This window comes from Brachyhypopomus gauderio, chromosome 3 (genome assembly GCF_052324685.1).
Source record: "Brachyhypopomus gauderio isolate BG-103 chromosome 3, BGAUD_0.2, whole genome shotgun sequence".
Taxonomy (NCBI): Eukaryota; Metazoa; Chordata; class Actinopteri; order Gymnotiformes; family Hypopomidae; genus Brachyhypopomus; species Brachyhypopomus gauderio.
The window spans coordinates 4,326,462-4,351,424 of record NC_135213.1 but is presented as its reverse complement, the minus strand read 5'-3'; the positions used below and the strand labels follow the sequence as shown (position 1 = coordinate 4,351,424).

Below are 24,963 nucleotides of genomic sequence, written 5' to 3'. Positions count from 1 at the left end.
GTGGGAGGAGGTAGAGATAGAGAGTGGGAGGAGGTGGATGGAGGAGGTAGAGAGTGAGGGGAGGTGGATGGAGGAGGTAGATGGAGGGGGTAGAGAGTGGGAGGAGGTAGATGGAGGAGGTAGAGAGTGGGAGGAGGTGGATGGAGGGGGTAGAGAGTGGGAGAATAGAGAAAGGTACAACAGACTGTGTGAAAGACTGCAGTGAAAAGGGAGATGCCGATGGTTGGCTGGACTTTGGGTTCTGACACCCAAGAGTTCCTCCCGTGAGACATGAGGAAAAGAGCAACTGGGTGCGACCTCTTTTTCACTAACACACATGCTGTGTGGCAGTGTGAGTGAATGAGTGTGTGTGCATGTGTGTGTGTCAGTCACCATTAGTGACCGTCATGTCAACAACCACCCCCTCTTGGAGAGGCTGGAGGCTCAGCTCTGTTAGCACTGCTGCCACCTCAGAGTCTGAAGTCATCTGTGTGAAAGCCATTTGAATATCTCTCACACACACACACACACACACACACACACACACACACACACACACACACACACACACACACACACACACACACACACACACACACACACACACACACCAGCATATATCCAATGTTGTAGCTCGTCTTCAGGAGGACGTTACTGAAGCACTTTCCACCACTCGGAGAGGCAGGAGGAGATCGCGCTCACGATTGCGTTCTAGCGCCCCCTGGAGCCTTGGAGAGCTATTAGCTTTGTAGAATAATAAAGGATCATATAGGATCAAATAGATTCATCATAAGCTGATCAATATCAGGATGATGAATGTCTGAGTTCTCTTGTGAGACTGAACCTTTGGCTTTGAGCATCATTTTGATGCTTCACTTTCTGGAGCTGTTCACTAATGTCATCAACCCCATTGTCTGTTTAGAGTAGGATCATGGCAAACCTGCCCCTGTTCTGGGGCAACAGAGAGTTGAGTGACTAGGTTACCCCTGCAGGACTGAACCAACGACCCTATGAGGTGGACTTTACTCATTCATCTGGCACTGGAGACCAGAGAGCACGCTGCGTGATTATAGCTGACTGGAGTCTACAGGCCAACTGAGACAAATAGAGTGTCTCTCACACACACACACACACACACACCCACACACACACACACACACACACACACACACACACACACACACACACACACTCACACACACACACACACACACACACACACACACACACACACACACACACACACACACACACTCACACACACACACTCACACACACACACACACACACACACACACACACACACACACACAGAGCCACGTGTGTGGGGGTCTTTCTGAGAGAGAGGGCCAGATTCAGCCTAGCGCTGTGTGGACGAGTCCAACTCTCCACCTCCCCTCTGATCAGCTCCTCCCCCTGGGTCTCCACTACATGCACTACATTGTCCCACAAACCCACACACATGTTCACACGAGTGTGTGCTTCGTCGTACACTCAGATGCTCAATGCCGCACACACATTTTGTGCATATATTTTGGATATTTCACTTCACACCACTAGAGGGCAGTATGCACCGGCTGATGGGTTCGATAACACCGGTGGGGAGCAGCTGGCTCAGATAACCCATCTCAGAACTCAGGAAATATAATCGCTGAATTCTGATCCTGCAAACTATCGTTATAAAATAATCCCCATCTTCATTTTCATGGACTTCATTTTCATGCAGTAAAACGATCTGTAAAGGATGCAGGTAGCGCCCCGTGAATAAACGGCACCTTTCAGTGAACGCTTTTCATTTCAGATTGAATGTAAGTCAAAACGTTGTCCATGTGAAGAGACTAGCTTAGGAGTTGATTTGATGCTATAGATAGGGCCGGTCTGATCGCCTACTGTACCATGTCGCAGGTGCAGGCCAGCGTGGACTAAGGCGCTGACCTCATACCCTATGTGGCATTTCTTCGCCCGGAACGCTCCATGAGCTGCAAGAAATTGATTTCTTTTTCTAGGTGTTTCTCCCGGGGCGACGGCGGGGGGCAGGTGGGAATTGGTTTCACACGTTCACACTTGTCAGGGTCGGACTGTCCACCTTCCAGTACCTCCGAATGCCCACAGAGGACAAGACCCCATACAATGTATCTTTATTCATCAGGATATGAAAAGTGATAAAACTGACCCCAGGTCAGTAGTCTTGGAGTAACTCTATTATAACTTTTGTGTGATGCACTGACCTCAGATATGTTTTTTTTAGAGTGTGAAGGTCTAAAAGGATGCTAATGGTGTCCTGGGCCTGCGTTGTAGGACATATCAAACAGGAGGACTGTTCTTGAGTCAGTGCTTAAGCCTGCTTCACAAAGGCCAGAGTGAGAGAATTAGGGAGGAAAACTGATCCCAAAGCAGCACACTGACATGCATGATGATCAAAGCCACATGTTAGCACATGATATGTACAATGATGTGCTGCTTGAACTTTGACCCTGGTTTACAACCTCAGTCAGGAAGGTGGGGGAAATCTGATCATTTCCTCAGAACATGAAAAGTGAATGACGCACCACATGTAATTTCTTTCTTTATTTATTTGTCTATCTTAAATTCCTCGCATCTTTTATTGAAGTCAGTATTTTGTCAAATTCCACAACCACAAGTTGAGAATTAATTTCTATAATTTTTTTAAAAATTAAATTTTAAAATTAATAACATAGAAAGCCAGGGACATTTTTCTGCTATTAAGAACCATGTCGACACTACAAAGCAAAAATTAATATGAAATCTTGATATTTGGTTTAAAAACGTCACCAAAGCTAAAGACTATAGCCCAATGAAAGGATGAGAAGATACATGTCAGGATTGTTGCTCTCAGACAAGATGATCACCTGTCCGTCAGCTATGAACACCAGCTCCATTAATAATAGCAACATCAGCGCTAAAGGATGTGAATAACTGACTGGAAGATTTATTTAGTCGCTGTGTAAAGTCAGCGTACAGTATACAGCCACTGCGTTATACCACAGGGCCTCATGGCATGTTGTTAAATTACCATTTAAACTGCGGAATAAAGAAAAAAAACACAATAGTGTCATAATCTCAGTGTGATTATACATGAGGTCCAACAAAAAATATAACCAGCGCCTGTGATCCGAACTACAGGTGTGCAGGTGCCGTTCACACCTGCGGACTGTTTGTGCGCCAGCAGATGCTTTAATGGCATCAACGCTAACAAATTTTTCCACTCACAACACACCTATCCCGCTCTTTCCTTTATACCCTCATTTCTCTTCACAAACCACAATCATTTTCTGCTCATTGTTATTTTGGACCCACCCGTTTCTGCCTCGAATATATTCAAAAGCTAGCGAGATTGTTTTGGGGGTTTTCTGCGCAGTACTGAGCAAACCGTTTGGAAAACAAAAACATCTTAAGCCTTCGTGTTTCTGTAGGCTTGCTTCATCCTCACACACGACCCTCGTAATCTTTTCTTTTTAAACATTTGCATGCGTTTCTGAAGGTATAAAGGTAAATTTGATCATTCCGATTAGACTAAATTGCTACACATTGTGGTGATAATTCAGTGCACTCATGAAGTCTCGAAACGAGAGACGACGAAATCTCTCTGTTCAGTGGTGCGAATACTTTTTAATGAACTCTCTAAACTCAATATCAACTTCTGTTATTGAATAAGCTGCACTTATGTGCTATAGTTAGTTGGGAATTTTCCAGAGCAAGATCAATAATACTGCAAAGCTATTGGTATCAAATTTCCCAGATGTCATTTGATGCTTCATTAATTCTAGGTCGGGGGACACATAGAACTATTTTAGAGCTCTTCATTGTACAACCTCGTGCATTAGAGTTGTGGTTGTGGAATCGTGTGTTGGTTTATAAGCGCTGGTTTGAATTTCAGATTCAGTCTTCTAAGACTAATGGCCATTCAACAGGAGAGTGCTTGTAGCGTTACACACTCCCCCTACGTGTAGTGCACACCCTCCCCTACACATTCACTCCCCCCCCTACTCCCACTACACATACACCCCCCTACTCCCCTACACACACACACACACACACACACACACACACACACACACACCCTCCCCTACACATACACCCCCTACTCCCCTACACACACACCCTCCCCTACACATACACCCCCCTACTCCCCCTACACACACACACACACACACACACACACACACACACACACACCCTCCCCTACACATACACCCCCTACTCCCCTACACACACACCCTCCCCTACACATACACCCCCCTACTCCCCCTACACACACACACACACACACACACACACACACACACACACACCCTCCCCTACACATACACCCCCCCCCTATTCCCCCTACACACACACACACACACACACACACACACACACACACACACACACACACACACACACACACACACACACCCTCCCCTACACATACACTCCCCCCCTACTCCCCCTACACACACACACACACACACACACACACACACACACACACACACACACACCCTCCCCTACACATACACTCCCCCCCTACTCCCCCTACACATACACCCCCCCCCCTATTCCCCCTACACACACACACACCCTCCCCCTACATCTTGTGCTCACAGTGCCCCCGCTGGACGAGCAGGAGACCTGCATGCTGGTTCTTCTCTCTGGCTCTGGTGCAGGGGCCCGACCAAAGGTCCTGAGGTGTTCTGCTCACTGGTTGGCTCTTTATTATTGAGCGATTTTATCTTTGATTTTTAAAAATCTTTCATTTGTTTATCATATGAATATAATATGCATTGATTTCCCCATCATCTTGGTAACTAGTGATGAGGATTTAGTATTCTGTGGTCATGACTGAAAGATTCAGGGATTTTGAAATGTCTGTTGTTTGACAGCATTTGGTATTCAGAACAGGTGTCTGAGGTGTGTGTGTGTGTGTGTGTGTGTGTGTGTGTGTGTGTGTGTGTGTGTGTGTGTGTGTGTGTGTGTGTGTGTGTGCATATGTGTGTGGACAAGATTTGCTTTAGTTGATTGCCATCTAGTGTTGAACAGAAGGCAACACACCAGAGATGGTTGGTTTAACCTCCAAGAGAGGATGGACAGGAGGAGATATGATGTGGACAAAAGAAGACACGCTGAGAGTATATTCAGCAGAAGAAGGGACAGAGAATGGAGACGCCGTCAAAACGGCGACTGGAGCAAGAAAGTGATTTCACTATTTAGTATGGTGGGAATAAAAAAGAAAAGAAAGAAAAGGGAACGGTTAAAATATAAAAAAAATAGGAGTGAAACTTATAACACATCTGCTCCACAGTGCCTTTCATAAACGCAGATATTCATTTACATAAAAGAAGTACCAGCTTCCCCCTCCAGGAGGAAGAGGGAAGCATCATCTTCCTCGGCAGCACAGTTCAGCTGTCAGTAACGTGACAGGCAGCCAATTATTTCCCACAGTCTCACCTCCACGTGTGCCGCAAATAACCGAGTCCTGCTCGCCTCTCGCTGACACCCGCAGTCCTGATTCCCTCCCGCGTTCCCTCCGGGTCGGCATTATACCGTACGACACCATCAGCGGCGAGGGCTGACACCATAAGTGCATTCCCTGAGCCGTGTGGGCCGCGGCGCGAGCCCCCGGGGTCGCCCCCCGACAGGTTCGGACGCGCAGAGGGAGCTGTCGGGTTCCCCTACATCTGGACGAGCAGTCCCGGAACCAGCGGCGGACTGACTGCATCACGCAGTCCTCTGGAATTGTGAGTGAGAGGCGGCCCTCAGCAGGAGAAAAGCAAATGAGTTGCGTCTGAGGCGAACTTCGTCTTCCCCGCCGTTTCTTCACGCCGCTGCCATCTGGAAGCGTCTGCGAATGGCGGCTGCTTCGCCCGGAGCAGCTTGACCCGTCCTCCAGGCGCAAGAACAGACCCAAACTTTTCTTTTCTTAGTCAGGCGGGCGACGGGCCTAAGCAGAAGTGTGTTAGCGGAGCGCGGATAGTCGCGGGGTGGGCGCTCTAAGCTAACACGTGCACGCTGAGTTTCCCTGAACACACACACACACACACACACACACGTTCCCCACAGTTGAGCGAGGGTGGGGGAGGCGTCAGCAACTCCGACAGCTGGGCTCCGGGTTTTTGCGGTTCCCCGCGACCCGCCGGGGAAGCGCGCTCGTCTCCGTGACAGCGGATCTTCCCCCATAATGAGCGCGCTCAGGAACTCCTCAACGACGGCCCCCTCACGTGGAGACGTGTCCCTGCCGGTGCGGCTGCAGCTGCTGGAAAGACTCACGTGGCGTGTAACGTCAGCCGATCGAGCGCACTGCGCGTCTTGGTAACCGTCCCAACAGCTTCACAGGAGGCATGTCGCCTAATTGGGTATAAAAGAGGGAACGGAAGCCCCGGAGTGGTTCGACAGAAAAGCATTCGTCCAATCATCAGCACCTTGCTGCCTCGATCCCTGACGATCTCTGTGTGGGAGGAGCCTTGCCCCGATCTGTCAATCAGCACAACAGCAGCCAATCACGGACGTCGGCGTGGCAGCTAGGGAGGTTCTGAGTGCGCTGGGCTGCCCTTTGTTACAGCGTGAACAACGGTTCGCACAGACGTGGTGGGAGGAGCATCAGGGAGGTGAAAAGACGTGGTGGGTGGAGCCTCAGGTGCTCACCACACCCTCTATGACTGGGAGTTGTTGAATAATGAGATGGAAGGGGGTTGAGCCAGTGGCACCATCACCAAACTGTAATCAAAATGGAATCAAACACAAAAGAGAAGGTATTTACCCACAATTTCTTTTTTTTCCCCCAGAGCATAATAGAGACATGGTTCCAAAACGAAATCAGAAAAATCCACCAGCTGATTGCATTGCAATGTTACTGAACCGGACCAGTCCGCCGTGGAGCATCGGGACAGTGATTGTGGATTTCGTCTTCTCTGAAGCGTAAGAGGTGGGGCAGCTCCGGAGGTCGTTACTCCAGCAGACGTCGCACCGCATTCGTTCAGCCCCATCAAGCTTTTATACGGCTTCATCCCTGACTGACCAGGGCAGTGGGACTGAATCCCTTCGCACTTGAGGGGTGGACAGACTTTGGTTCGCAGGTGTCTACATCCTCTATACGGGCAGAAACGGCCCGGAGGAATTTGGGGAAGGAATCTTCTAGAAGTTCACTAAATGTTTAGAGTTAGCTTGAGCGTAGAACGTGTAACCAATCACGTGTGCTTTACGTCCTGTAACAGCGTAACGGCTTTGGACTGGATGAGCGAGTAAACAGGCTGCTGGTTTATTGCACCGGTACGCTGACATTCTGTAGCTACTGAACTGATCCAAACAGTTCAAAAGATGTCTGAACAGTCCAAAAGATGTCTGCCCCATTTCAAATGGCGACGCCCACCGGGGGCCCCACGCATATTCAGGCTGTGCTGTATGTTTATGTGGCCTTTCCACCGTGGATTCAATTTGCCGACTTCATCGTTCCCTGTCGCAGGAAGCACTGGGAGAGAAACAAAGAGGCAATTACGGATCAATACGCTGGTATTGACCCGCGAGAGTGAGTAGTCGGGCTGGGTGCTGTGTGAGGAAGTCTTTCGCCATGGCCAGCCCAAGGACATATAAAAGGCATTACGGAGTCTACGATTCAATCATAGCGTACAAGCGCGCGCGCACACACACACACACACACACACACAGTGTTCACACACACACACACACACACACACACACAGTGTTCACACACACACTAGGACTCATAAACACACACACTCCCCGATGCAACACAATCCCGTTGTTTTGGTTCGTTCTCTGGAACAAAGCACAGTTCATGAGTTCACAAGAGTCGCGTGCGGGCCGAATCTCCGTCGCCCTGTCGTACGTGTGTGGGTAGCGGCGATGATCGTGAGAGAGCAAACGGCAAACGGCTCCAGACTGGAAACTACCTTAGCCACACGAATGAGGAATGTATAAGCATGTAGTGTGTGTGTGTGTGTGTGTGTGTGTGTGTGTGTGTGTGTGTGAAGGCTGTGAATAAATGAATAGTGAGCAGGCCCTTCATCCTCTTGCATGCAGTGTTGTGCCAGTAGCTGTCAGGAAAGCCCCCCCCCCCCCGGATCAGGCGTTAACCCCCTAAGAGGGGAACTCCTCCACCCGCTCCAGCGCCCCCGGCCTTCAGTCAAGACTCCGCCACGCTCCCCGATTGATTCCCGATCGACTCCTGATCACCTGAGGCTAGGATGCGGGACCGCGGGTCAACGAACCGTTAGGAAGTGCTGCTCGTGCGGACGGATGTGCCTCATTTGGGTCAGGCGAGAGGAGATTGAACTGGGACGTTGGGGGGTTCTGAGTGCACTGGGCTGCCATTTGCTACAGCGTGAACAACGGTTCGCAGATACGTGGTGGGTGGAGCCTCAAGGAGATGCAAATAAGTGGGTGGAGCTTCAGGGAGGTGCAAAGAAGTGGGTGGAGCTTCAGGGAGGTGCAAAGAAGTGGGTGGAGCCTCAGGGAGGTGCAAAGACATGGTGGGTGGAGCCTCAGGGAGGTGCAAAGACATGGTGGGTGGAGCCTCAGGGAGGTGCAAAGACATGGTGGGTGGAGCCTCAGGGAGGGGCAGAGATGTGGTGGGTGGAGCCTCAGGGAGGTGCAGAGATGTGGTGGGTGGAGCCTCAGGGAGGGGCAAAGAAGTGGGTGGAGCCTCAGGGAGGTGCAAAGAAGTGGGTGGAGCCTCAGGGAGGTGCAAAGACATGGTGGGTGGAGCCTCAGGGAGGGGCAAAGAAGTGGGTGGAGCCTCAGGGAGGTGCAAAGACATGGTGGGTGGAGCCTCAGGGAGGGGCAGAGATGTGGTGGGTGGAGCCTCAGGGAGGTGCAGAGATGTGGTGGGTGGAGCCTCAGGGAGGTGCAAAGACATGGTGGGTGGAGCCTCAGGGAGGGGCAGAGATGTGGTGGGTGGGGCCTCAGGGAGGTGCAGAGACGTGGTGGGTGGGGCCTCAGGTGTTCACTGAACCCTCTGTGGATGGGAGTTGTACACGCGAGAGGATATTGAGTTCAACAACATTTTGTGTTCCCCCATTACTGGTATAAAAATATGGTAGAAGCTTTTATTGGTATTGGTAATAACCTTGAAAACAGAATTTCACGTTAGCATTTTATAATATATCAAACCTCCAAACTCATGTGACTCATCTAGCCCAGGGGTCCAACGGGTGTGTTTGTGTACCAAATCAAATCTGATTGGAGGGCAGTCTCCTTCCTCAATACCTGTTCAGTTAAACCAATCCCACCCCCCAAAAGGAGGCTGCGTAAACACATGTTGCCATAGCAACCTTTCCTCCCTTTCAGACGGGCAGCTGTCGAGGAAGAAGAGTATAAGGAAGGATCCTGTAATGGTTACTGTTTATGGCTGTGTGTGTGTGTGTGTGTGTGTGTGTGTGTGTGTGTGTGTGTGTGTGTGTGTGTGTGTGTGTGTGTGTGTGTGTGTGTGTGTGGCCTTTACGATGCAATCTGTTGGAACTAAACCCAGTCACAGCAAGATACTGTAACCCTCACTCTACATTACACCTTATATGCTGTATCTCCATCCATCCATCCATCTAGTTTTTATCTCTCTGGTTAATTGCCTTTCTCCTTTTCTCCCTCCTCTCTTTCTTGCCCTTTTAGTCTATGTGAGTCTCTCTCTTATTTCAGTCCACCTCTGGCATAATCCTCTGCACACTTTCAGTACTACCAGAGGATTAACTGTAATGATGAGATACTTCACATTAGCATCACAAAGGGAGGCGGACTGCAAGGTGAGAGCCCCGCCCACTGTCTCTGAAGACCCCGCCCACCATGATCACCCGTCCCTCAGGACGCCTGCTGGTGTTATGTGGTGATATGTGGCTCACTGTGGCGGTCAACACACAGGCTGTAATGTAACAGCTCTCACACTCACCCTACACACTCCAATCTCACACTCACCCTACACACTCCAATCTCACACTCACCCTACACACTCCAATCTCACACTCACCCTACACACTCACCCTACACACTCCAATCTCACACTGACCCTACACACTCTCACACTCACCCTACACACTCACCCTACACACTCCAATCTCACACTCACCCTACACACTCCAATCTCACACTCACCCTACACACTCACCCTACACACTCCAATCTCACACTGACCCTACACACTCTCACACTCACCCTACACACTCACCCTACACACTCCAATCTCACACTCACCCTACACACTCTCACACTCACCCTACACACTCCAATCTCACACTCACCCTACACACTCCAATCTCACACTCACCCTACACACTCCAATCTCACACTCACCCTACACACTCACCCTACACACTCCAATCTCACACTGACCCTACACACTCTCACACTCACCCTACACACTCACCCTACACACTCCAATCTCACACTCACCCTACACACTCTCACACTCACCCTACACACTCACCCTACACACTCCAATCTCACACTCACCCTACACACTCCAATCTCACACTCACCCTACACACTCCAATCTCACACTGACCCTACACACTCTCACACTCACCCTACACACTCCAATCTCACACTCACCCTACACACTCACCCTACACACTCCAATCTCACACTCACCCTACACACTCTCACACTCACCCTACACACTCACCCTACACACTCCAATCTCACACTCACCCTACACACTCCAATCTCACACTGACCCTACAAACTCTCACACTCACCCTACACACTCACCCTACAAACTCTCACACTTACCCTACACACTCCAATCTCACACTCACCCTACACACTCCAATCTCACACTCACCCTACACACTCCAATCTCACACTGACCCTACACACTCACCCTACACACTCCAATCTCACACTCACCCTACACACTCCAATCTCACACTCACCCTACACACTCCAATCTCACACTCACCCTACACACTCACCCTACACACTCCAATCTCACACTCACCCTACACACTCTCACACTCACCCTACACACTCCAATCTCACACTGACCCTACAAACTCTCACACTCACCCTACACACTCACCCTACAAACTCTCACACTCACCCTACACACTCCAATCTCACATTGACCCTACAAACTTTCACACTAACCCTACACACTAACCCTACACACTAACCCTACACACTCACCCTACACACTCCAATCTCACACAGTGATCCTCTCTTTCTTCCTCACCTCCCCTTCACACACTTTCCTTTTGAGGGTATTTTTCTTTACCTTGTCATCATGCTTCTGTGTTCTTTTTTCTCTGTTTTTCATGTGAATGAGTTTCTTTCGTTCCCCAAACCTGATCACCTCACTCCTGAGGGCTGCCGTTGGCTAGAGAGCTACCCAATCTGTTAGCATGGGCGGTCCCGGCCAGGGAACACGGAGCAGGTGTGGGCGTGTGCTTTTCTCTGGACGGCCCTTTCTCCTGGACAGCTTCAATGCGGCATATGTTTGGAGAGGGCACCGAGACCGCAGGAGGGGGCGGAGCAAGTTAGCGGGAGAGGAGGGGGCTTTGGTGAACAACAAGAAAAGGATAAGTACAAAAGAGAGGGGGGGAGGGGTAACGGAAGATCAGAGAGAGGAATATGTCAAAGGCACCTGTGAAGGATGCCGGCACAAGGTGTGTGTGTGTGTGCGACCTCTTCTCACGTCTTTTCCCGTGACCTCGGAGACCCGGCGGAGACAGAGAGGACGAGACAACACACCGCACTTCTCCACTAGTGGTTTTTTAAAAGCGCGTGCCTTTAGACGGGAGTGCGGACGGCAGAGAGAGACGCGGCTGCTTGTTTCCGCTCGTCCTGACACTTTTCTTGTCCTGCTCTCCTCCACGATGAACTCTCAATTCGTCTCTCCTCCCTCCTTTCTGCCTTATAATCTCTTGCTGTTCTCTTCTCGCGCTCTCTCTGACTCTGTGCCGTCTCTTGTGCGCACTCTCTCTCTCTCTCTCTCTCTCTCTCCACTTCTTTTCCCTCCCGTTTCTCTCTCCGTCTTTCTCGCATGCGGTTCCAGGAGACAGTGCCGCGCTGCTCTACATTACGCCTGCTCTCCTGTTTCTCTCCCTCTCTCTCTCTCTCCCTCTCTCGCTCCCCCTCCCTCCCTCTCTCTCTCTCTCTTTCTCTCTCTCACTCTCTTCTCTGCGCCTTTCCCTGCGCGTGGATCTCTTCACTCGCGCTCCATTCTTCCGTCGTGCGTTCGGAGCGCACACTTCCCGACGTCTCCCCTCTCGCCGTGTCTCCTCCTCTCCGACCGTCTCCACCGGCGCACGCACCCCGGATTCCCCCGCACGGTCTGGAGCGCTCACCCCGGCCCTGCGGATCCGCGGGGCTCCCCATTGGGGGGGGGGGTCTGGGCGTCGGGGCCCGGGGACCGGGCAAAGGGCTCACAGCGGGAGGGGGGGTGGGCGGAGGGGAGGGGGGGGGGTGTCTGGGGGCGCGCGAGGTCTTCCCGTCCGGATTGAGCGGGGGTCATGCTCCTTGAGCGGAGCGGAATCGAGGTTTGGCCGGACGCCGATCACACGCCGCCGCCGTCCCGATGTGGGGCCCTTTTCCGGACTCCGGGAATGTCCGGCCGGGAGCGATGAACCAGCTGGACGCTCCACGGCCTCTCAACTGGACCATCCGGAAACTGTGCCATGCCGCCTTCCTGCCTTCCGTGCGACTGCTCAAGGTACCCACGGGAGATCTGGCTAACGCGGGCAGGCTGGGGGGGGGGGGGTGCTGGGGGACCTGCATGGGAAAACAAGCTTCCTTCCACGCTTCTGATCATATTCTAACTTTTATGACATCTGCTTATATCCATCTAATAATGTGGCGTCTCGGGGATCAGCTCCCTCTCTCAGAAGTTCAAGAGAAACCAAGAGAGGAGAGGAGAAGAGAGGAGAGGGGAGGAGAGGAGAGGAGAGGGGAGGGAAGGAGGGAGGAGGGGAAGAGAAGGGAGGAGAGGAGAGGAGAGGAGAAGAGAGGAGAGGAGAGGCTCCGTCCGAGTGCTCTAGATTGAGCATTCCTTCATCTTCATGCTAAAAGTAAATGAACATCTCGCAGTGCTGCACAGGAGTCTGGTGTTGGGTGGGTAGGAAGGGTAACAGGGGTATCTGTTCAGGCAGAGGACAAATGTCCAGAGGAGAGGGCAGGAGCAGGGGGCAGGAGCAGGGGGCAGGGGTGTGTTGTAGTACTGCCTGGGCTTTTCCTGCTAGTGCTAATGATCGATGCGCTGCCTTTGTGCTGGCGTGTCGCCTGGAGTGTTTTCCTCTGTCAGCTGGGAGAGGGGCGTCCCACACACAGCGCATCATTAGCAGCATAACGGCCTGTCGGGCTCCCCCACTACTGATCCTCCCGCCGTCCATGAAACAAAACAAACAAATCAACAATGCTCTGTCTGTCAGAATGCTTTGATTCGTTTTTTCGGGGATTAACCGTTCGAAAGGCTCGGGAGATCCTGTGTGATGGTTTCACTGGTTGTGTTTGTCTGTTTCGGGCTGGAGACTGGAGACAACCGCCTTCCCACTGGGTGATGTGTGTGAGTGGAGTCCCAATCAGGGCCCTGACGTGGGTCACGCGTCTCGGCGGGTGAGGGCTCGTCATTCTCCTTGAGTGACACCGAGCGCCGGACCCCCTGTGCCGTCAGGTGGTTAAGGAGGCGGTCGCCCTGTCAGGGTGGAAGACCCCGCCCCCTCTGGTGCGATGCCTCAAGCAGGGACCCCGTCAGGTCCAGTAACACGCAACTCGGGACTTTGTTGCAGCTCCTGTTGCCTGGTTTTACACGCGTCACCACTGATGCCATGTTTCATTAGCAAAGGCGAGGTAAAAATATCTCCAACCAGCGCAAGCCCACAGGGAGGGAGCTGTGTGAATTTGCTAAAAATAAGTGTGGGGATAAAGTAAAAATACTGTTTAGCAGCGGCAGGTGTTCTGGAGGCTGCCACGCACGCGTGAGTTAACAGGTCAGCGCCTGTGTTCTGGACTCACGGTCTCGCTCACCGCCTGACTCACACAGACGGGGGTGCACACGTCTAGGCTCGTCCCGGGCTAAATCTTATCACATGTGCTGATTCTCCGCTAATAGTTATTTATAGTGTTACATGATTGGTCTGCGGTCTGCTGTGGGCTTGAGAAGCTCTTGATTACATGGTGCAGGCTATGCACCCCTGAAAGGGGCCATTACTGATTATTATTATGCTTATGGATATGTGAATTATATAGCATTGTATTACAGTGTGATGTGTTGCATTGCGAAGCTTTGTGTTGTACTAAATGTTGTAGTATGTTGTCATGTGATGTCAGGACCTGTTGTCATTGGTTCATGACGACAGGATCCTATTGGTTGCGGGGCATGAGTTGCGAAGCTGAGTTCATGTGACCTCACCTCTGCGGCACACAGATGGCTTTTCGGTCAACATTCCCCCAGCTGGGTCCCCTTGGCCCCACCCCCTCCCTTGGCCCCACCCCCTGCCCTTTCCGGCCAGCCCCTGTGATTGAGTGTGAGGAAATATTGGCATTTGCGATTCCCTGCGGCAGTAGTCCCAGTGACCTGGTGACAAACGCCCTTCCCGAATGATTGACGGCGACCACTGGCCGACCTACGTGAGGCTCGGAAGGGTCTGGATTTGGGGATGATCCTTGACTGACGACCTCATAATGAACCAGCGACCTTGGTCTTATACATGAAGGTCACGACACACAAAGAGAATGTGTGTGTGTGTGTGTAGCATTCAAGAAAGCAGGTACATGGTAAAGGCTCATGGCCAAAAGGCAACGATAAGGGAACCCTCATGTTTTCTTGGGCTAATTTTCTCTTACTAATTAAAATAAAGGGTAGGAAATTACAGTTGGAGTCCTGGGTAGGCAGCCGTGTCCATAAGCATGCAGCAGCTAATCTACTTTACAGATACCTCCATTATTTATGAAGAAACACTGGCAATAAATCATCACCTCTGACAAGGCGTGACCAAACACCTACGCTAGCACACCCGTCTCCTCGGGGGATGAGGCTTTCCTTGTCCAACGCCCCTCCGACGTTCCTCGACGTTCCTCGACATAAAGCTGTAGGTACAGCAACTTCTTTATATAGGTTGCAACGGGCAGATTTTGGCGGGATCAGATACATGTGGTGCAGCGTCGCCGTATTGATCCCGGGCCCAGACGTGGATTGAGGACCTTTTGAGGGACCCGCCATTCAACCTGTGATTCGATTCACATCGTACGCAGGTGCTGCTGAGATAAGAGTGTGTGGTTCTCTGGACACATTTAGTCCAGACAGATTTCTACCAAATGGTGTGAAATTAAACGTTTTTATTGCAGCTTTTGTATCTGTTGGTTCTTTGTGTGTGTGTGTGTGTGTGTGTGTGTGTGTGTGTGTGTGTGTGTGTGTGAGTTATATTGTATACCTTAACTAGCAACAGCTTGGATATGTCTGTCAATTCAATGATAATTAAGATGAATGAGATACAAGAACATTCCTGGTTGCTACCCTTGGGAGGAATAAAGATAGATAGAGAAAGAGAGAGAAAGAGAGAGAGAGAGAGAATAAGAAAGAATGGGAGAGAGATGGGACAATGATTGCCTGTGATGTTTATAGAGTTAAGAGTTTGATAGGGAGAAAAAGTAGAATAGCAGAGAGGGAAAGAGGGAGGGACAGGGAGAGATTGAAAGAGGAAGAGAAAGAGAGAGGGAAGGAGAGAGAGAGAGAGATTTGGAAACCGGAGCTTAATGTCCTTGTCCACTCTTCATTATGCAGTATACACCAAGCCCATATGGTGCTCTGAACTTCAACGCGGGGACACTCCTGGCCCTCCACCGCGCTGCGTGAGAACGCTGTCACACGCGCTCCTGCTCCCTGGCGTCTCACGTCATGTGTGTCACTTTGCTTCAGCCGCGTGAGCTGGAGGCCCGTGGCGGTGTTCGCCGCTGGCGTGGAAGGGGGAGGTGGCTGGTATCACTCTGAACGCTGGTTTTGTTGCCGTGGCTTTTATATTCACACCTGGGGAGTATGCAGAGGTGTTCGCTCCACCCTTGATTTGTGCGTGTGTCAGGTGAAGGCTAGCTTTTATCTTGTGCGGTTATCCCAGAGAGAGAGGGGGATAGATAGAGAGAGTGGGAGAGAGAGAGAGAACACACACATTGAAGATCTAGCAAGGGATATGGACAAACAGAAGAGAGACTCGACTTATCATTTGTGTTTGTTGTCCATGTCTTTTACTATTTACAAATTCTGGGCACCAGCGTTTGGCATGGAGTGTTCTGACGCATAAGAATAGAATAAAATGTTGTTTTCATTGAATTGCTGCAGATGACAACCTGATTTGGTGCTTACTGTGTTCACAGCGTCGCTAGTCCTCGTCATATCATAGCAAGTGTTGCATTGGCATTTAGCAGCGCTTTCTCCATAATAACCATTCCCGTGGGGATCCTCGTTTATTGAAATTCCCATTTAGAAATCCCGTTCGGAACGCCTACCAACTCAAACGTCCAGGTCAAAGATGATGAAACTGTCCTCAAAGTCTGAAACATTAATGCTCGCCCATGCCTCACACCATAAAACCCTCTCACTACATCGTAGATCCACAAAAATCAGGTCTCCGTGATGTTACACTCACCACTGCGAACAACACTGCAATCATTCATTCTGACAACCCCATCTCTTGCATTCTCATTTTCTTTCTCTCTGCCCCCACACCCTGCTTCCAAAAAGCATTTCTCTTCTTCAGATTCTTTAATATTCTTTCGTTTATGCACCTCACATTTTGTGTATTCAAAGTTATTTGACACCATCTTTTCTCCTCACGTAGCAGGGCTACCTTAGCGGGCGCAGTCTCGCTGGCTAACGTCTGGCCCCTACGCGTTTAAATGCATTTTCCATCCGCAGTGTCCTCCCATGTGCTCATGTATGCCGTCTTAATTACTAAATTAATTCAGTGGTGCATATGAAATTGCGATTAGGTCATTAATTCATTAACAAGATGAACTTCGAGTCAAGCCCTTCATTCTCGCTTACACTCTACACTTTAACGGTATTACTTAATTACTTATTTATTTGTTCGCTGGTTCAACTTGACACTAAAGCGGCACTCATACTCGTACATTAGATCTTTACCGCCTTCAAAAAGCATACTTTACAGAATCTCCCACTCTAAGTAACATGTTAAAAGAGATTGTAAAACCTCTATTTTGTTGTACATCCCTTTGGTTTTACATTATCGAATGGCAACACGACTCCTTTTTAAAATGAGAACACTTCTCCCATAGGAGAGCGCCATGTTTGCATCTGGGTAGACCATTCCAGGACAAGCTCTCAAATTGTAACTACAGTACTCCAGTGTAACTGTCACTATAGTGATATTTATAGTGACAGTTACACATACTGCACAATCTTATATCAGATGTGAGCAAAGACATAAAATATCCAAGGTGCTTTATTGATTAAACAAATTGAATGCATTTTCTTTATTGATTAGACAAATTGAATGCATTTTCTTTATTGATTAGACAAATTAAATGCATTTTCTGTTCACTGAGCTTGAAACACACACCGTGTTTGGCTGTATGATGCCTTATGACCTGTAATGGATTAACACTGAACTTCAAAAGCAGGGCATCTTAATCCAAAAGGTTGTGCACTTAGAATGCTGGGGATAATTCACAGATTAGAGCAGATGACTGCAGTGCAGAGATAATCCAGAAGCAAACATACTCCTTCACAGAATTGCTTACAATACACAAGCAGGAATCATTGGCCAGTTTTATTTGGGAAAGCATGTATGTCTCGTTATGTCTCTCCATATAGATTATACTATCTCTGGATAATCTAGTAATAATCCATAATCTAGAATGTCGTCTCTAAATGTTATTGATGTGACTGATACTGCCATTATCTAAAGGCTGGTGGATTTGATCTTAGTGTGCATAGTGTTTTTAATTAGCATTCATCTGGAAAGGGAATATCTTTAGTAGGAGACTTCGTAGCAGCACACATGACAATCGGTCTCTACACGTGTGAGAAACAGTACTGATGTTTAATTATGGCTTCTTAATGGGTTCTCTTAAAGAATCTCTGACCTGTCATGGGCAGCAGAGTCATCATTATTAGAATATGATTATATGTACATTATAAAATACATTATATATATTTTCTATATTTATTGATAAATATGGGATCCAAAATCCTGGATAATATAACTGATGAACCCGTTTATGGTCACGCAGGCCCATCCTTCTCTCAGGTTTATGTTAAGATTTCCTCAGCCAGCCGAGCCCGTCCGTTCATAAAAGTGCCAAAATGCAGAGACCCGTGTGTCCTTTCCTCCCTCTGATCAGTGAGAGCTTTCACCTCGTTCTGCTTTTGACATTTGTTTGAGACTTAAAAGCCCAAATCACCATAATTAATCAGTAATAATAATAAAATATATAGTCTGGTGTCACATTAGTGAAATTGGATTACAACATGGTTTGCTACTCAGTTGTCATTACTGCACTCTTCAGAAATGATCAACTGTAGTTACACTGCATGGACTCCACTGGAGTTACTGGTGAGATCACTGGAGATACTGGTAAGAGCACTGGAGTTACTGGTAAGAGCACTGGAGTTACTGGTGAGGATACTGGAGTTACTGGTGAGAGTACTGGAGTTACTGGTAAGAGCACTTGAGTTACTGGAGAGAGCACTGGAGTTACTGGTGAGGGCGCTGGAGTTACTGGTGAGGGTACTGGAGATACTGGTGAGAGCACTGGAGTTACTGGTGAGGATACTGGAGTTACTGGTGAGAGTACTGGAGTTACTGGTGAGGATACTGGAGTTACTGGTGAGGATACTGGAGTTACTGGTGAGGATACTGGAGTTACTGGTGAGGGTACTGGAGTTACTGGTGAGGATACTGGAGTTACTGGTGAGAGTACTGGAGTTACTGGTGAGGGTACTGGAGTTACTGGTGAGAGTACTGGAGTTACTGGTAAGAGCACTTGAGTTACTGGAGAGAGCACTGGAGTTACTGGTGAGGGCGCTGGAGTTACTGGTGAGGGTACTGGAGATACTGGTGAGGGTACTGGAGTTACTGGTGAGAGCGCAGGAGTTACTGGTGAGGATACTGGAGTTACTGGTAAGAGCACTTGAGTTACTGGAGAGAGCACTGGAGTTACTGGTAAGAGCACTTGAGTTACTGGTGAGAGCACTGGAGTTACTGGAGAGAGCACTGGAGTTACTGGTAAGAGGACTGGAGTTAGTGGTAAGAGCGCTGGAGTTACTGGTGAGGGTACTGGAGTTACTGGTGAGAGTACTGGAGTTACTGGTGAGGGTACTGGAGTTACTGGTGAGGGTACTGGAGTTACTGGTGAGGGTACTGGAGTTACTGGAGTTACTGGTGAGGATACTGGAGTTACTGGTGAGGGTACTGGAGTTACTGGTGAGGATACTGGAGTTACTGGTGAGGGTACTGGAGTTACTGGTGAGAGCACTGGAGTTACTGGTGAGGGTACTGGAGTTACTGGTGAGAGCGCTGGAGTTACTGGTGAGGGTACTGGAGTTACTGGTGAGGATACTGGAGTTACTGGTAAGAGCACTTGAGTTACTGGAGAGAGCACTGGAGTTATTGGTGAGGGCACTGGAGTTACTGGTGAGGGTACTGGAGATACTGGTGAGAGCACTGGAGTTACTGGTGAGGATACTGGAGTTACTGGTGAGAGTACTGGAGTTACTGGTGAGGATACTGGAGTTAGTGGTAAGAGCGCTGGAGTTACTGGTGAGAGCACTGGAGTTACTGGTGAGGATACTGGAGTTACTGGTGAGGGTACTGGAGTTACTGGTGAGGGCACTGGAGTTACTGGTGAGGATACTGGAGTTAGTGGTAAGAGCGCTGGAGTTACTGGTGAGAGCACTGGAGTTACTGGTGAGGATACTGGAGTTACTGGTGAGAGCGCTGGAGTTACTGGTGAGGGTACTGGAGTTAGTGGTAAGAGCGCTGGAGTTACTGGTGAGAGCACTGGAGTTACTGGTGAGGGCACTGGAGTTACTGGTGAGGATACTGGAGTTACTGGTAAGAGCGCTGGAGTTACTGGTGAGGATACTGGAGTTAGTGGTAAGAGCGCTGGAGTTACTGGTGAGGGCACTGGAGTTACTGGTGAGGATACTGGAGTTACTGGTAAGAGCGCTGGAGTTACTGGTGAGGATACTGGAGTTAGTGGTAAGAGCGCTGGAGTTACTGGTGAGAGCACTGGAGTTACTGGTGAGGGCACTGGAGTTACTGGTGAGGATACTGGAGTTAGTGGTAAGAGCACTGGAGTTACTGGTGAGGATACTGGAGTTACTGGTGAGGATACTGGAGTTAGTGGTAAGAGCGCTGGAGTTACTGGTGAGGGCACTGGAGTTACTGGTGAGGGTACTGGAGTTACTGGTGAGGATACTGGAGTTACTGGTAAGAGCGCTGGAGTTACTGGTGAGGATACTGGAGTTAGTGGTAAGAGCGCTGGAGTTACTGGTGAGAGCACTGGAGTTACTGGTGAGGGCACTGGAGTTACTGGTGAGGATACTGGAGTTAGTGGTAAGAGCACTGGAGTTACTGGTGAGGATACTGGAGTTACTGGTGAGGATACTGGAGTTACTGGTAAGAGCGCTGGAGTTACTGGTGAGGATACTGGAGTTACTGGTAAGAGCGCTGGAGTTACTGGTGAGGGCACTGGAGTTACTGGTGAGGGTACTGGAGTTACTGGTGAGGATACTGGAGTTACTGGTAAGAGCGCTGGAGTTACTGGTGAGGATACTGGAGTTAGTGGTAAGAGCGCTGGAGTTACTGGTGAGAGCACTGGAGTTACTGGTGAGGGCACTGGAGTTACTGGTGAGGATACTGGAGTTAGTGGTAAGAGCACTGGAGTTACTGGTGAGGATACTGGAGTTACTGGTGAGGATACTGGAGTTAGTGGTAAGAGCGCTGGAGTTACTGGTGAGGGCACTGGAGTTACTGGTGAGGGTACTGGAGTTACTGGTGAGGATACTGGAGTTACTGGTAAGAGCGCTGGAGTTACTGGTGAGGATACTGGAGTTAGTGGTAAGAGCGCTGGAGTTACTGGTGAGAGCACTGGAGTTACTGGTGAGGGCACTGGAGTTACTGGTGAGGATACTGGAGTTAGTGGTAAGAGCACTGGAGTTACTGGTGAGGATACTGGAGTTACTGGTGAGGATACTGGAGTTACTGGTAAGAGCGCTGGAGTTACTGGTGAGGATACTGGAGTTACTGGTAAGAGCGCTGGAGTTACTGGTGAGGGCACTGGAGTTACTAGGCCGGTTTTATGGGTGTTTTTTAAGCATCTGTAGAAACTCACTTCCGTTTGCCGGTCGTGAGATGGGATGTGATTCACTGGAAAACGAAGACTTGTCTGTTCATTTACTTCCAGTTCTGTATCTGCTCACAGTTCATTTCAAGCTCCCTTTCATTTACGGCTGTGATCTAAGTCCTCACTGCCTGACAGGCCAGCCTAAAAAATAATAAATCTCCAGGTGGGATTATAGCCAGAGATTAAATGGTGCAGTGAGAATTCCTCTGCACATTTTAAACAGTTTGTTTCCCCTTGTGGGCCAAAGTGAGTAGACGAAATGCAGGCAGTACAGACGGAGACAGCGGGGAGCTCGGATGAACCCAGCAGAACATCTGCCCGTCTCCTTCCTCAAACCTCTTCTTAACGTTTCTGTGTGCAGAAATAAGTGTGGACACTGAGCTTTGTTCTGTAGCTGCCGCTGGAGCGAATCTGGATTTTACAATTCAGAAGTCATCTGCGCGCAGAACCTTTAAACGCCACAATCTTTTCATTTGTGTGCAAAGAGCCATTCAAACAAGTTCTGAACTTTAAACAGCCGATCGAACTGTGTTGCTTTGTTCCGAATCAGCGCAGGCTTTTCATAGCATTAAGAAACAAACACGAGAGAACAAGATGTTGTCGTCCACCCAGCAGCTGATATGGACACACGGTCACCTGCGGGGGAGAATGACACGTTGTGCTACCTCAAATAAGACTCACACATGCCATGAGAAACAAGAGAGAAATCAGAAAAGCAGTCCTGCACCACCCAGTGCTAAAGGTGAAGCCTGGGCCACCACCATCCACGTGAGGGAGATGGAGGTCTCCAATGTGCTTCAAACGACACCCCCCGAAGGAAATACAGGCATGCGTACACCGTCTTGGCTGGGGAACACTTAGTCCATTCAAAAGGACACATTTATCCAGAACCCAGTGAAACTTAGTGGAAAAAGAGTTCTGTAGCTACACACACTCCACCGTACCCTACACACACTCCGCTGTACACCACACACACACTGCCGTACACCACACACACTCCACGCACACCACACACACTCATCCCTACGCCACACACTCGGCCATACACCACACATGTTCTACACTTACGCTGCTTTGTTAAATCTCATCACAGTCAACACATTACAAATAAACACACAACTCTAAAAGCACAAAAGTAAGGCCCACATATAAAGAAATGAATGCAGCACTTCAAGCAAATGCTTTTAGCTCTTAACCCTACGGGCCCTTCGAACAATCAAAAAGAAGGAATGCAGAAGTTAAAATGCCGTCCTAGCTGGCTGCAAACCATTTTACAAAGACACCGTTACAAATTACTCACCTGTAACTAATTACTGAGAGAGCTACGGTGAGCCTGAAGGGACACTCCCCTGTTAATGCTCCTTAAAAGATTGTATTTTCTGTCAAACTGAATAAATTGTAGTGTCTGCTTTAGTCATAAAATAGGATTAAATTAGGCTAGGGGATTAAATAGAAGGATTGTACTAGACTAAGGATTAAATAGAAGGCTTGAACTAGACTAGGGGATTAAATAGAAGGATTGAACTAGACTAGGGGATTAAATAGAAGTATTAAACTAGACTAGGGGATTATATAGAAGGATAAACTAGACTAGGGGATTAAATAGAAGGATTAAACTAGACTAGGGGATTATATAGAAGGATTAAACTAGACTGGGGGATTAAATAGAAGGATTGAACTAGAATAGTGTATTGGATAGAATGATTTAACTAGACTAGGGGATTAAATAGAAGGTTGCACCATGCATTATTCTTCCTCGGTTGCCTTAAGAGAGCGGCATGACTTGTTTCCACGCTAGAGCAGCCTCTCCCAGTTCATGGTGGTTTTTAATGGAAACATTGCCATCTTCCAACCTCGGACGAGCAGGCGGACTGCAGGAGATTGCCCTGCCTTCCAGATGGAGAATGGGAGAGTTTACAATTAGATGGCGCTCTACGGCAAATGATTTGGAAACCGATGGACCTTTGAAGTTAAACTGTAAGTGTCTTTTTCTCCCTTGAGCGCACTGTTTGTCTGTTTAATGCAGCAGATAGCCATGTCAGACAAGACCTCGGCAGGATGTTCAGAGACAGAGGAAATGTATTGTGTGCTGAGATTAAGTGGGGTGTGTGTGTGTGGATAATTAGAGTGACCAGGGGTGAAACTCAGTGCTACCACAGCCTGATGCTGCTTCTCCCATTGCTCAACGCATCTGTTGAGTGTGTGTATGTGTGTGTGTGTGTGTGTGTGTGTGTGTGTGTGTGTGTGTGTGTATGCGTGTGTGTGTGGGGGGGGGGGGGGGGGGGGGGTTTCTGGGCGCCCAAACCCCATATATCAAATGTAATGGATATTGTTCACTTCTTTTCTTCCTGAGAGCCCCGCTCTTTACTCTGACACAACCACACCTCCTATTTTATAGCTCCTCCCACTGCTCTGACACACCCACGCCTCCTATAGCTCCTCCCACTGTTCTGTCACACCCACACCTCCTCCTTTATAGCTCCTCCCACTGCTCTGACACACCCACTTTACACCCACTCCATGCTTTGTGGATGATGAGGGGCCTGAATGTGAACTAGTAATGTTAATCACGTATTAGGGAGGCCTAGCTTGTCCACGCACTCACGGGCCCCTTCGTGAAGCACAGATCTTTCAGCACTAAAACACAATACTGCTTCCAGTGTCTGGTGTGTCCAGATGACACTGTCATCACGACACCGAGACTACATGCTGACCCCAGCGACTCACTCACACACACACACACACACACACACACACACACACAAACAGAGTAGAGGTCAGTAGAGCAACTAGCTCAATCATTATTGTACTAGAACCGCCTGTGTGTGGTATTTTATGATGAGAATTACACCAGACAGTCACCTGACCACAGATCCATACAACGAACACAGGAATGCACACACACACACACACCCACACACACACACACCTGTTCATCTCTGGCCACCAACATCCCCCTGTATTATTAATTGGAGCTCCTATCAGCGGAGTCTTCACCCTCCTGTACCCTGACCATCCACCCCCGGATCCTCACTGAGGTTCGGCCACGGCACAGAGCTGGTATCCCCCCCCCCCCCTCCCCCCCCCCCACCTCCAGAGCGCAGGATACCAGGCAGTAAAACGGGAATGAGTGAGAAAGCAGCAGTGACAGATGCTGAGAGCTGCCCTTAACTACAGACCTACGTCAACAGAGAGGAGCTCCTGCCTGTTAACTTAACCCCGGGGAAGAAGCATATGGCGGCCCGTGGCCCGCAGACTCCTGTTTCGGTTATTTAAAACGAACACGATGACAGAATCACTCCTTTGCCTCTACCTTTCCTTATGCACGAGTTTTTACAGCTAAGCCTCATGAATATGCATATTTCCAACGTATAACTCACACCTGCTGCTCCTGTTTGCATTTGGCTTGGCGCGTTTTGATTGGCAAACGGTGGTGTTTGTCCCTGTCAGTCAGAGGGCCTGTGTCCACCCAGATCTCCAACGCAGGGCTCTTTTCAATATGCAAATATGCACGCATGTATTATTACACGGTTGAGTAGGCGGGGCAGATAGCAGCTCATGAATAAGACGTATGGAGGCAGGCTAAGGAAAGGCTGATCTGAGATCAGCACTTGTGCGGATGACAACACTTCATGTTTTCTGCTGCTCTACTGTCATTGGTTCTGTGGTTTCTCTCGC

The 24,963-nt window shown here is 49.3% G+C and overlaps 1 protein-coding gene across 8 annotated transcripts in view; it reads left to right on the top strand.

Moving 5' to 3' along the window:
• trpm3 (transient receptor potential cation channel, subfamily M, member 3) overlaps positions 1–24,963 on the top strand; it is a 139,938-nt gene that overhangs the window by 19,654 nt on the left and 95,321 nt on the right. For 3 of the 8 annotated variants that reach the window (XM_076999012.1, XM_076999009.1, XM_076999008.1), the window contains exon 1: positions 12,408–12,637. The exons of the other annotated variants lie outside the window; for them this stretch is intronic. In XM_076999012.1, coding sequence (XP_076855127.1) covers positions 12,503–12,637 — 135 coding nt within the window. In that variant the 5' untranslated portion in view covers positions 12,408–12,502. Of the gene's footprint in view, positions 1–12,407; positions 12,638–24,963 lie in introns of those variants that run through there. 8 annotated transcript variants of the gene reach the window in all.